General features: G+C 35.4%; 2 protein-coding genes across 2 annotated transcripts; both read left to right on the top strand.

Moving 5' to 3' along the window:
• The first annotated feature begins 2,223 nt into the window (after window positions 1-2,223).
• LOC136842812 (uncharacterized) lies at window positions 2,224-6,748 on the top strand. The gene is made up of 3 exons (XM_067110677.1): window positions 2,224-2,336; window positions 4,592-4,911; window positions 6,609-6,748. The coding sequence occupies exons 1-2, from the start codon at window positions 2,325-2,327 to the stop codon at window positions 4,901-4,903; spliced, it is 324 nt and encodes a 107-aa protein (XP_066966778.1). The 5' UTR covers window positions 2,224-2,324; the 3' UTR covers window positions 4,904-4,911; window positions 6,609-6,748.
• On the top strand, window positions 5,369-7,043 carry LOC136842366 (pro-resilin-like). The gene is made up of 3 exons (XM_067109623.1): window positions 5,369-5,410; window positions 6,609-6,855; window positions 6,988-7,043. Exons 1-3 carry the CDS (start codon window positions 5,369-5,371, stop codon window positions 7,041-7,043), a joined length of 345 nt encoding a protein of 114 aa, XP_066965724.1.
• Window positions 7,044-13,829: the final 6,786 nt, after the last annotated feature.

Below are 13,829 nucleotides of genomic sequence, written 5' to 3'. Positions count from 1 at the left end.
AGAGAGACGGGGGTTAAGAGAGAGAGAGAGATTATTTATATAATTTTCCAATGAAGCTAATTTTCATTTTTCAAAGATCAAAATATTCTGTTATGAACCTTATAGAGAGAGAGAGAGAGAGAGAGAGAGAGAGAGAGAGAGAGAGAGAGAGAGAGAGAGAATAATGAAATAATTTTCCAATGAAGCTAATTTTTATTTTCAAAGATCAAAATATTCTGTTATGAACCTTTATATATATATATATATATATATATATATATATATATATATATATATATATATATATATATATATATATATATATATATATATATATATATATATATATATATATATAGAGAGAGAGAGAGAGAGAGAGAGAGAGAGAGAGAGAGAGAGAGAGAGAGAGAGAGAGAGAGAGACGGGCGGGGGTGATGAGAGAGAGAGAGAGACGGGCGGGGGTGATGAGAGAGAGAGAAAGATTATTTATATAATTTTCCAATGAAGCTAATTTTTATTTTTCAAAGATCAAAATATTCTGTTATGAACGTTATAAGTTAAAGTTAAGTATACCTTAGTTTTACCAGACCACTGAGCTGATTAACAGCTCTCCTAGGGCTGGCCCGAAGGATTAGACTTATTTTACGTGGCTAAGAACCAATTGGTTACTTAGCAACGGGACCTACAGCTTATTGTGGAATCCGAACCACATTATAGCGAGAAATGAATTTCTATCACCAGAAATAAATTCCTCTAACTCTTCATCAGCCGGCCGCGGGAATTGAACTCCGGCCCATCGAATGACAGTCTGAAGCTCAACCGACTCGGCCAACAAAGGGCTATGAACCTTATAGAGAGAGAGAGAGAGAGAGAGAGAGAGAGAGAGAGAGAAGAGAAAGAGAGAGAGAGCAAAAACAGCCTCAGCTATGAACCTTACCTAGAGACAGACAGACAGACAGATTATTTAAATAATTTTCAAATGAAGCTAATTTTTCTTTCTCCAAGAGCAAAAGAGGCTTCTGTTATGATCCTTATCGAGAGAGAGAAAGAGAGAGAGAGAGAGACCATTGAGTATTTTTCAAATTATATAAATTCTTGAGGCCCAAAAGAAGCTTCTGTTGTGGACCTTACCGAGAAAAATTTAAATTAAGTATATCTTAGTTTAACCAGACCACTGAGCTGATTAACTGCTCTCCTAGGGCTGAAAGAGAGAGAGAGAGAGAGAGAGAGAGAGAGAGAGAGAGAGAGAGAATATTCGAATCCTTTCCAAACGATATCAATTTTTCAAGGAGAAAAAAGAAGCTTTTGTCATGGACCTCATCTAGTGAGAAATAGACAGAACATATCCTACAATTTTTAAACGTTCACGCAATCAATTTTTCACATAACATGCAACAAAGCAAAGTCCGCATTTCACTTTATCTTGAGAGAGAGAGAGAGAGAGAGAGAGAGAGAGAGAGAGAGAGAGAGAGAGAGAGAGAGAGAGAGAGAGAGAGAACATTTAATGTTTTTCAAGTGTGTGCTTGCTATTTTTATTACGAGCTGCTCTGAGAGCAAGAGGCCGCATGACTGACTTTATTCCACGAGACACAATTTCATTAGGCCTATTTTCAAGAAGCGTTTATTAGGCCTGCCTTTAAGGAAATAGGAATCGTAATGAATAGCTTTAATGAGGTTATACAATTAATCTATTAAGGACGTAAAATCATATATATATATATATATATATATATATATATATATATATATATATATATATATATATATATATATATATATATATATATATATATATGTATATATATATATATATATATATATATATATATATATATATATATATTTATATATATATATATATATATATATATATGTATATATATATATATATATATATATATATATATATATATATATATATATATATACTCACACACACATATATATATATATATATATACATTATATACATATATATACATACGTATAAATATGTATATATATATATATATATATATATATATATATATATATATATATATACATACATACATAACAGGTCAAAGTTACACATTCCCCATCACAGAAAAGAGGTCTCCTTGGCGCATGCGTCAACAAGAGCGCGCCTTTGGAAATGTATCAAAAACGCAACTTTCTCAGCAACATGTGATGATATCCCCCAGCTGAATTAGGAATGAAGACGAACGCCCTCAGGGTGGGACAGGTGACCTGAAGAAGGAGACAGGGAGGCGTGGCCAGACGCAAGGCCTTCTTGCTCCTGCAGGGTATAAGTAAGTCCAGTTTGGCACGACTTGATACCATTCGATCCCGATCAGCAAGCAATCATGATAGCCAAGGTGAGTTTTCTTATATAAACTTAGTTTCCGATGAGTTTTAGGTGGTTTAACCCTTTTAGTGTTATTATTATTATCATTATTATTGGTAAAGAAATTTACAATAGTGTGATTGTAAATATTATATATTAAAAATATATATATTTATGTTTATTTTTAATATATATTAACATTTTCACCATTGTGAGTTTCTCCATCATTTTAGTAATTCATGCGATTATTATTATTATTATTATTATTATTATTATTATTATTATTATTATGAGTGAAGGAATCCACTATAGTGTGAGTGTAAACATATATTAAAAATATATATATTTTCATTTATTTTTATAATATATATTAGCATTTACACCATCGTGTGTTTCATCATTTTAGTAACTCATGCGATTATTGTTATTATTATTATTATTATTATTATTATTATTATTATTATTATTATTAATAGAAGTAGTAGTAGTAGCAGTATTAGTAGTAGCAGCAGCAGTAGCAGTAGTAGCAGAAGAATTTTTCAATATTATGTTAAGACCGGGAATCATTTTTGACAAATTGATTTTTCTTCCGTCTCATTTTCCCCACGATTCGACAGCTGAATTAAATGCGTCATCTGACTGAAGCTTTGTTCACCTGTCCATTTCAAAGCGTGCTGAAGAAATCGTAATTTTTATTTTCTCTTGGTTATATAAAATTGTGTAAGTTTGTATGCGCGGGCTATCGTTCATTTCACAGGATTACTATTCAGAAACGTCACTTACTGTCAAGAGAAACCCTTCCAGAATTAGGATATGCTGCGAGTTATTTGCTTTCTCTCTCTCTCTCTCTCTCTCTCTCTCTCTCTCTCTCTCTCTTATTATCCTTTGGTCTCTTCGCACCTATACGTTCATTATATGGGATTATTATTTTGGATTCGTATTCCAAAACGTAACTTATTGTCAGGAGAAACTCTTCCAGAATGAGGATAAGATGCGAGTTATCTGCTTCTCTCTCTCTCTCTCCCTCTCTTAGTCATACTATCTATTGGTCTCTTCCCACCTATAGGCTGTCCAATCTCTTTAATCTAACCACAATAGCGTGATCTCGCTAAATTACTTTAAATTATCAAAATTACATTGATATTTATTTCTCCTGTACGCAGAAAGCTCAGCCAATCTTCTGAAACGTTGACCATATACGGTGTGCGGGTGAACACGATAGGAATAAACCCAGAAGGGATAACGAGAATTGTAGTCTACGGGCAGTGCACTCCACTTTTCAACTTACCAGCTCCGTCTAGGTCCCTATAGATTCTCACACAATTAATGTACAATTGGCTTCAAGAATTTCGATACACAACATGGCAAGCTCAGAACACTTCTGGTAACTCTACATGTTGACAACAAAGTCGTTAACATGTGAATACGTGAAAAAAAGCACGTTCGCCAAATGATAGAGTGATGTTGATCTATTGCCATCGAGCTGCTCTTATATTACCGTCAATTTTGACGGCATGAGCACACTGCTTTTTGTTATGGCAACCTGTAAGCACTCGAATAGGTGCAATCTAAGAACCCTATCCTGAGCTGCGTTTCTTCTGAATTTGGAAATTACAGTCGCTTGGTTGACATTTTTTTTCTTCTGAATTTGGAAATTACAGTCGCTTGGTTGGTTTAAATTTTTTTCTTTTGAATTGAAAATTAAAATCGCTTGGTTTAAATTTTTGTTCTTCTGAATTTGGCCATTACAGTCGCTTAGTTTAATTTTTTCTGAATTTTTTGGTTTAAAATTTTTTCTTTTGAATCAGTAAATTACAGTCGCTTGTTTTAAATGTTTTCCTCTGAATTTGGAAAGCACGGTCGCTTGGTTTAAAAGGAAAACCATCACAAAGTAACTGATTCTTTGATAATGAGAAGAGAAGAACCTCATGAATGATTTCACCCCAATGCAGTGGGGAAAATATTATCTCATCGAGGGTCTCTTTAGCCTGGTTTTGTCTTTCTCTCTTTTCTGTCCAGGCTGCGACCCACAACAATCGACTGACAAAGAAGTACATTATTTCCACTGTGGAGACAAACAAAGGCGTTCTTGAATCTCAAGAAAACGCGTCTTTTCCCTTCTATTCCTTTGCCCGGTCTGAGTATCAAAAGCTGGTCAGAGAGAGAGAGAGAGAGAGAGAGAGAGAGAGAGAGAGAGAGAGAGAGAGAGAGAGAGAGAGAGAGAGAGAGAGAGAAAGTTGGTGCTCTCGAATTAAAGAATCAACATTCTTTTTTGTCTTTACACAGATAACGTTAGTTTTGTGCCTGGCAGCAGCAGTAGCCGTGGCCTTCCCTAACCTCCTGGAGGGAGGGCATGACCACGCCCACGCCCACGAAGCCGGTGCCCCAGCTGCTGCAGCTGCCCCTAGCGTCCCTCTGGCGCTTCCCCAAGCACCTGCGGCCGCCCAGGCGCGCTCCGCTGGCGCCGGTGGGTACGGGTACCCAGCGCCCACTACCCAGCGCCCACTACCCCTGCGCCCACTACACCTGCGCCCACCACCGCCCCACCAGCACCTAGTCCCCTGTACGGAACTCCAGCTAAGGCTCCTGTTGAGGTGAAGGAAGAGGTGAGTTGGGGTACTGGTGTGATTTACAGGTAAGGTAGATCGTATTTAGGCTACTGAGGTAGGGTAAGATCAGGACCCACCAATAACGCAGGTCGACCAAGAACAGTTAAATATTTAGTACCATTGTAAATATATATATATATATATATATATATATATATATATATATTATATATCTATATATATATATATATATATATATATATATATATATATATATATATATATATATATATATATATATATATATATATATATATATATATATATATATATATATGTTAACTGAGGAAAAATTTCTTCACTAATTGAACGGGTTTTCTGGGTGATTTTCATTGCAATTTACGTCGAGATGTTGTTTACAACAATAGAATTATAGAGTTCTTACCCCTAGGCTCATAGAGTCTGAGCACTCGCTAATGATACGCGGTTGGTTTGAGTAAATTACAATGGCCTTATGCCAGCACGGAATCTTGCCCAAAGGCAGCTTGTGAATGTGGTAAGGTTTGGGAATGGGAGTAAGTGGCAGGTTGTAGACCTCTGGATTTCGCCTAGTCTATAAAAATGCCTTATTATTATTATTATTATTATTATTATTATTATTATTATTATTATTATTATTACTGGAGAGACAAATCCTTAATTATGTATGGGTACAAAAATATTAAAAACAATTCCAATAAATCTATTTGTACCCAAACATAACTGTGGAATTGTTTCTCCATTTCAAGGCTCGTGACACTGAGTAGCAATTCTTAATTATTATTATTATTATCATTATTATCATTATTAATATTACCTGCACTCGAAGATATAAATGAAGAAAACTAGGCCTTTAAATGGATTACAGAAAACTTCCAGAAATTTCACTCGAGAATTCGCCGCTGCTATGTCGTTCTAACGATTTTTTTTTTTTATCAGTTTCCTTCTAAATTTTTGTAATTGCCACCAAAGTGAAAATATAGCTTGAATACACCTTTGCTGAACATGAATACCATTCACATTTTCTGCATATGAAAAATTTCAAGGCTGAAAATGAATCATTGGGTATAAAAATGTTTTTAGGATATACTGAGAAGACATATTTCATACAAGGCCTTTATACACCTTTATAAAAACTCAAATTAAAAGATACTCATAGTAGCATTGGTCTTGAAATGGTGAAACAAATCCCGAGCTTTCGGGAATCTGTTCGATTCCCCTTGAAAAGGGGAATTGAACAGATTTTCCGAGAGGTACAAATGTATTTAAGGATAAATCTAAACAGAGAGCTTTCGGGAATCTGTCCGATTCCTCTTGAAAATAAATCCAAACAGATTCCCGAAAGGTACAAATATATTTAAGGATAAATCTAAACAGAGAACTTTCGGGAATCTGTTCGATTCCCCTTGAAAACACATCTAAACAGATTCCCGAAAGGTACAAATATATTTAGGAATAAATCTAAACAGAGAGCTTTCAGGAATCTACGATTCCCCAAATATATTCAAAAAACATTTTTTAAATATATTAGCATAATACATAACTGTGGATTTGTTTCTCCAAGAACCAGAATAATATGTAGCCCTTACCTGCTAAAATTCTTTTCTGCAATGGTAACATTTTTATAATATATAAATCTTTATTATACAAATTTAGGCAACTTGACCTCCAACTTCCAAAAACTGAAATAAGTCCTCCTCCTCTTCCTCCGACAGGCCACGCCCTTCAAGTACGAATACGTCGTCAGCGACGCCGACGCCCACCTCGACTTCGGCCATAAGGCCGATTCCGACGGCCACGTCGAAAACGGCCAGTACCACATCCTCCTTCCCGACAGCCGTACCCTGACCGTCGCTTACGTAGCCGACGACAAAGGATACAACCCGGTTCTGACCTTCGAGGGAGAGGCCATCTTCCCAGAACCTGCTCCTGCTCCCGCTCCTGCCCCAGCTCCTGCCCCTGGTAACTTGTACCAGACACCTGCGCGTGCGTGAAGAAATTCTCCCTGAGTTATTTTCACCGTAGGACTCCGCCGCAAATCATACGTCTTTCTGTTTTGGTTTCTTCTCACATTTCTTTTTCGATTCTCCGCAGTGCCAGTCGTGACTGGAGAACGGAAACGTCAGCCCCATAACCTTCCCATCTATTAAGAAATGATAAATTATTATATTCGCTTTAATATGCTTTTATATGTATTTCTGCTTGCGTCTGCATCTTCGCGTATACGAGTGTGTATGTAGAGGATTAAGACTTATATAACGCTTAGGTTGTAAGGCATTATGTACTATTGATATCGTACAAATTATCAACAGTATTATCTATTCGTTCATTCTTCGTGACATTTCTCAGTCCATGTCGAATGTCAAGTGAAGCAAAATAAATTATAGAGCATCAAGAACAGATTTATTATTTTCAAACTATCCCATTCCATTAATGGAAGAACCTTCTGCTGGTTATCGCCGCAGACAAAGAATACTAAATATATTCCTTTCGATATCTTGTTCTGGAGCAATAAACTCATTTTGTACGATGCCTCGCTCTTGTTCTTAATAAAAAAACAAAAAAGCTAAGCAACGTATTATACATCTACTTACTAGCGTTAAAAGGAAAAATATCATATTTGTTTCGGAGTATGAAAGCTGTAAAACTTCCGTCTTTTTAGCTATTGTGTCGGCTTTGTCTGTCCGTCGGCACTTTTTCTGTCCGCACTTTTTCTGTCCGCCCTCAGAGGGCTGCAAATTGGTATGTTGATCATCCACCCTCCAGGCATCAAACATACCAAATTGCAGCCCTCCAGCCTTAGTAGTTTTTATTTTATTTAAGGTTAAAGTTATCCATAATCGTGCGTTTGGCAACGATATAGGCCAGGCCACCACCGGCCGGTTGTTAAAGTTTCATGGGTCGCGGTTCATACAGCATTATACCAAGACCACCGAAAGATAGATCTATTTTCGGTAGCCTTGATTATACGATGTACAGAAAACTCAATTGCATTTTTAACTTGTTCTTTTGTGCAAATATCCCACGAACTCTTTTGCCTGAATTTCTGTAGCTAAGTCAGGTTCTTCCAGGTTAAAAATGTGATGTAATTAAATTTTCATTCACCGGCCCTATCCGTTATAAAGGTCATTCATTTGAACACTAGTGGATCCAGAAAAATTTCATGGGGGAGAGCACCAAATTTTTATATATATATATATATATATATATATATATATATATATATATATATATATATATATATATATATATATATATATATATATATATATTTCTATGATAGATTTTTTTATTTTTCCCATTTTTAGATTTCTCATTTATGTTATTATTATTTTTTTTATTTTTTTCATAGGGGGCCACTTGCCTAGGTGACGACCCCTCCTGGTTCCGCTAGCGCATTTGAAGAACAACCGTGAAAAAATAAATACTGCAGGCTTAATTAATCTCAAAAAGGATTTAACAAACAATGAGGTTTTAGGCCACTTGTTTTCCTCTGAAAAAACCATGAATGAATAAATTCTGCAGGTTTAAATTAATATAAAAAAGGATTTAACAAACACTGCGGGTTTACCTCGTGTTTACTTTGAAAAAAAACCATGAATGAATAAATTCTTCAGGTTTAAATTAATCTGAGAAAGGAACTAAAAAAAATAAGGTTTTAGCCCGTTTGTTTACTTTGGAAAAAAAATGAATGAATAAATTTTATTCAGACTTAAACTAATCGGAAAAAGGATATAAAAAATGAGGTTCTAGCCCATTTGTTTACTTTGGAAAAAAAGCAATGAATGAGTAAATTCTTCAGGTTTAAACTAATCAGAAAAAGGATCTAAAAAGCAATGAAGTTCTAGCCCATTTGTTTACTTTAGGAAAAAAACCACGAATGAACAAATTCTGCAGGTTTGAATTCATATGAAAAGAGGTAGCAAACACTAAGGCTTCACCAGTTGTTTACTTCGAAAAAAAAAAACAATGAATGAACAAATACTGCAAGTTTGAATTCAAATGGAAAAAGAGGTATCAAACAATAAGGCTTTACCTGTTGTTTACCTTTGAAAAAACCATGAGTGAATAAATACTGGAGGTTTGAATTCATATGAAAAGAGGTAGCAAACAATAAGGCTTTACCTGTTGTTTACCTCGAAAAAAAACCATGAATAAAATAAATTCTGCACGTTTAAATTCAAAAGAAAAAAAGAGATAGCAAACACCAAAGCCTGTACCTGCTGTTTACCTCGGAAAAAACCATGAATTAATAAATACTGGAGGTTTGAATTTTTATAAAAAAAAAAGGGGGGGCTAGCAAACACTAAGGCTTTGCCTGTTGTCTGCTTCAAAAAAAAATGAATAAATAAATACTGCAGGTTTAAATTCATATGAAAAGCAGTAGTAAACACCAAGCCTGTACCTGTTGTTTACCTCGAAAAAAACCATGAATGAATAAATAGTGGAGGTTTGAATTTTTATGAAAAAAGAGCTAGCAAACACTAAGGCTTTACCTGTTGTTTACCTCGATACAAAGCCATGAATAAATAAATACTGCAGGTTTAAATTAATAGAAAAAAAAAGCTAGCAGACACTAAGGCTCTACCTGTTGTTTACCTCGATAAAAAAACCATGAATAAATAAATACTGCAGGTTTAAATTCATATGAAAAAAGAGCTAGCAAACACTAAGGCTTTACCTGTTGTTTACCTCGAAAAAAAAAAACCATGAATAAATAAATACTATAGGTTCAAATTAATATAAAAAGGGGTAGCAAACACCAACCCTTTACCTGTTGTTCACCTCTGTTCCAACTGAATGACAGAATCCCCCAACAGAACGCGCCCATTCTTCCTTCACATTCTCGCGTCTTGAAACATCCACCGACACAAACGAACTTTCGCGTTCTGCCTTTACCGAATCGATCAGCATTCTGCTCAGTAAGAAGGTCGAAGTGACGTCATCTTAGCGCGTCAGCTTACGTGCTGCTCCTTCGGTAGATGGTGTCTTCCGTCTTCCTTGAAACTGTTCGCTTAAATAGGAGTGATTTGAAATCTTAGTTCGGATATGATTTTAGTGCGGCTCTGTATAAAACGCTCCTTTAACATTATCATTCTTTATTCATTTGGATATAAGAAGGGAGGACGCGAGATAGAAACAGTTGGAAACGGCTCAGGAAAAAGAGCGACCCTGACTAATGATTAGGCTGAGAACGTACGTATACCTTAGTTGTACCAGACCACTGAGCTGATTAACAGCTCTCCTAGGGCTGGCCGGAAGGATTAGACTTATTTTTACGTGGCTAAGAACCAATTGGTTGACTAGCAACGGGGCCTACGGCTTATTGTGGAATCCGAACCACATTATAGCGAGAAATGGATTTCTATCACCAGAAATAAATTCCTCTAATTCCTCTTTAGCCGGCCGGAGAATCGAACTCAGGCCTAGCGAGTGCTAACCGACAACTCTACCGACTCGCCTAACGAGAAACTATCAGGCTGAGAAGAAGAAGAGGAAGAAGAAGAAGAAGAGGAAGAAGAAAAAGGAGAAGGAAAAGAAGAAGAAGCTTGTAATCTTATCCAACATCTTGCAAGCATAAGAATCCTAATATTGTTGCTATCGTTTTTCGTTTACAGCAGTTAGTAGATCTGTAGACCTAATCATAATATTAATAGAAATTATAATAGTGATAGTTATGATTTTATTGTGATTCTGTAAAACGTTTCTTTAACATTATCATTCATAGATACAAGCAGCTGGAAAAGGCTCAGGAAAAACAGCGACCCCGACTAATGATTAGGCTGAGAAGAAGAAGAAGAAGAAGAAGAAGAAGAAGAAGAAGAAGAAGAAGAAGAAGAAGAAGAGGAAGAAGAAGAAGAAGAAGGTTGGCTTATCCAGCATCTTCTTACAAACATTAGAGTCATAATATTTTTGTTATTGCTTTTCGTTTATTTTATCATTTTTAGTATATGCATCATCATAATATTAATAGAAATTATAATAGTAATAGAATCATGACTTCAGTACCAAGAAGAGCACTCATTCGATAACATAACCTCTCCAATGCCAGTTCTATGAACGCATAGTTTAATCTGACAGGGCCAAATGGTTCCTGAGATCTCAAGTACTCCTTCCTATTGAGACAAGAATTTAATCTGCGACGCCAATTTGTTAAACTTCTTTATTTTAAAAATGCTTGCAACTAAAACCGAGATGGATTCCATGGCGACTAGCCCTCAAAGTTTGGTCGATGTCCACCAACAGTTGATCAACCAATGATCGTTTTCACACACTGTCATCAAATTCTGCTCAACCGTTCTTGAGATGTAATGATAACACACAAATTATTCTTCACACCATTGGACTGTGGAACTGGTCTCCCTGAGGATGTTGCGTAATTGGAACCTCAGAAATTCAAGCGAAGATGCAATGCCTCACTGCCCTAAAGCTGTTTTCCTTGCATTTTATAATTTAACCTACATTCTTATCTATTCATTTATTGATTTGTTATCTAATTCTTTTTATTTCTTATAAATGATCTCTTGTTTCTTTATTTCCTGTTGCCTTCTGTTACATCTTTCAAATAAAACCATTCTCTTTAGAAGCTTGAATTTCAAGTCAGTGGCCCCTTTGGTGGGCTTGTTCCATATGAATGGGGTTCGTCTTCTGAATAATAATAATAATAATAATAATAATAATAATAATAATAATAATAATAATAATAATAATCCCAAGATCCCTGAAAAGGAAACTGGAAAAACTAGATGCCGAAGTAGCTCCAGGACCCATGCAGAAAAGCGTGCTATTAGAAACAGCGCGCATAGTGAGAAAAGTGATGGACTCCTAAGGAGGCAGGACGCAACCCGGAACCCCACACTATAAACACCACCCAGTCGAATAGGATGACTGAGATAGACGTAAAAACAATAATAAATTAATAAATAAACATACCAAATAACGCAGACAGACGTGGGTGATATAAAAACCTCTCAGGATGAGATCACAATAATAAAAATACCCATTCAGAAATTCGACGTCGAGAAGGTATACGCTCCAGTAACGCTTCTTTATTTATTCGTTCGACCGTCATACATTATTCATCGATTCATTACAATGAAACTACTCCTCCGCTGTTTTCTGATGAATGTTTTTATCTGCGAGAAAACTACCTACTGCTTACTAGGTAGTCTTTCTCAGAACCTTGCCTGTCTTATATTAACTAAACAAAGGTAATTTATTTCTCATTATACGAGTCATATTTGGCCATAGAACGTGAACGGTGTTCGGTGCCAAAGTGTTATCCATTTCTGCCATTCTTCTTCGTAGATTTATTTGGTCCTTTTTGGTATCATGGTTCTGATAATATAACATGGATTCAAAGGCATATATAACATCATAACTGCTTCAAATTTCTTGCACTTGAATCTTAGGGCTTTGCAGTGACAAGCGTATCCAAAAAAAAACGCGAAGAATTCGAGAAGTTAAGAGGGCATTGTCATTATTACAATTACACTATTACAATTACATATGTATCTGGTAAAAAGTGACCAGTAGATTCCACTTACGTACACACAAACACACACACACGTATATGTATATATATATATATATATATATATATATATATATATATATATATATATATATATATATTATATATATATATACATACTCGTACATAGAATCTACTGGTCACTTTTTACCAGATACATATGTGATTTTAATAGCCACAATGTCCTCTTAACTTCCCGAATTCTTCGCTCTTTTTTTGGATACGCTTGTCACTACAAAGCCCTAAGATCCAAGTGCAAGAAATCTGAAGCAGTTATGATGATGTCCGGTAGCGGGAGACGAACCCGCGCCACCATAATTATAACGAGGACACGTTGCTGACCTGAGAGGGCATTTGGCTATTACATATATATATATATATATATTATATATATATATATATATATATATATATATATATATATATATATATATATATATATATATATATATATATATATATATATATATAACAGTGTGTGCATGTATTTTTAATTAAGAAAAACACCGTCGAGTCTTTATAAAACTTGTTTACAGTAAGACCAATGAAACTAATAGCCCAGTGCAAAAATATCTGTCCAGTGCTTACAATACGAAAGAAAAGGGACACACAAGCACACACACACACAAATACACACACACTCACAATAGAACTGCCCCACAAAGTAAACAACGAAGCATCTTATACCTTAGCATCAGGGACAACGGAAACTGAGAGATATAATAATAATAATAAAAAAAGGAAACGTGGGAGGTGAAAGCTTGGACTCTCCCTTACAGGGTTAATGAATAAGTGACCGAAAACATTCACCTAGAATTGTCCCCATAGGGTTGGGCGGAGTCCCGAGGTCCGCACCAGTAGTCCTATTTCTTTTCACCCTCTTACTGCACCTAAGAGCCTCCTTTGGGTGGAGGTCTTTGCCGGCATAAGCCGGCTTAATCTGGTCCAACCAACAAACCCTTGAAAGAAGGAGGAGAAAAAAGAACACTCGAGGAGTAAGTGACCTCGTAAAGGTCAAGATTGACCTTATCTATCCTTAGCAGCCTAGGCTTTAGGAAGAGGTGAGGTCTGTGCTTTCTGAAGTCGAAGCTAGAGTGACGTCACAATGTCTTTAGTCATTCTGTTCGCTATTTCTTGAGTTTGTGAGATTCGGACATTCAAACGTTTTTCGTTAAACCTTTTTTTTTTACTTTGTTTGTCAAGGGTTTTTTTTGTTAAACGCTTTTTTTGTCGAGCCTTTTTTAAAAATTTGTTTGTCAAATGTTTTTGTCAAAGTTTTTTGCCAAAACTTTTTTTCATACTTCGTTTGTCAAACATTTTTTAAAATTTTTGTTAAACGCTTTTTGTCAAAACTTTTTCAAAACTTTGTCAAATTTTTTTGGTAAACGTTTTTTGTCAAAGT

This window comes from Macrobrachium rosenbergii, chromosome 10 (genome assembly GCF_040412425.1).
Source record: "Macrobrachium rosenbergii isolate ZJJX-2024 chromosome 10, ASM4041242v1, whole genome shotgun sequence".
In the NCBI taxonomy this organism is placed as follows: domain Eukaryota; kingdom Metazoa; phylum Arthropoda; class Malacostraca; order Decapoda; family Palaemonidae; genus Macrobrachium; species Macrobrachium rosenbergii.
The sequence above is the reverse complement of the archived record's forward strand: the minus strand, read 5'-3'. Positions and strand labels throughout refer to the sequence as shown.

What these genes read in the sequence shown, in the direction of transcription:
- LOC136842366 (XM_067109623.1), top strand. Translation starts at nt 5,369, where the DNA reads ATGCCAGCACGGAATCTTGCCCAAAGGCAGCTTGTGAATGTG. An exon ending in AAAGGCAGCTTGTGAATGTG is followed by an intron (nt 5,411 to 6,608) that starts GTAAGGTTTGGG and finishes TTCCTCCGACAG; the next exon opens with GCCACGCCCTTCAAGTACGA. An exon ending in TGCCCCAGCTCCTGCCCCTG is followed by an intron (nt 6,856 to 6,987) that starts GTAACTTGTACC and finishes GATTCTCCGCAG; the next exon opens with TGCCAGTCGTGACTGGAGAA.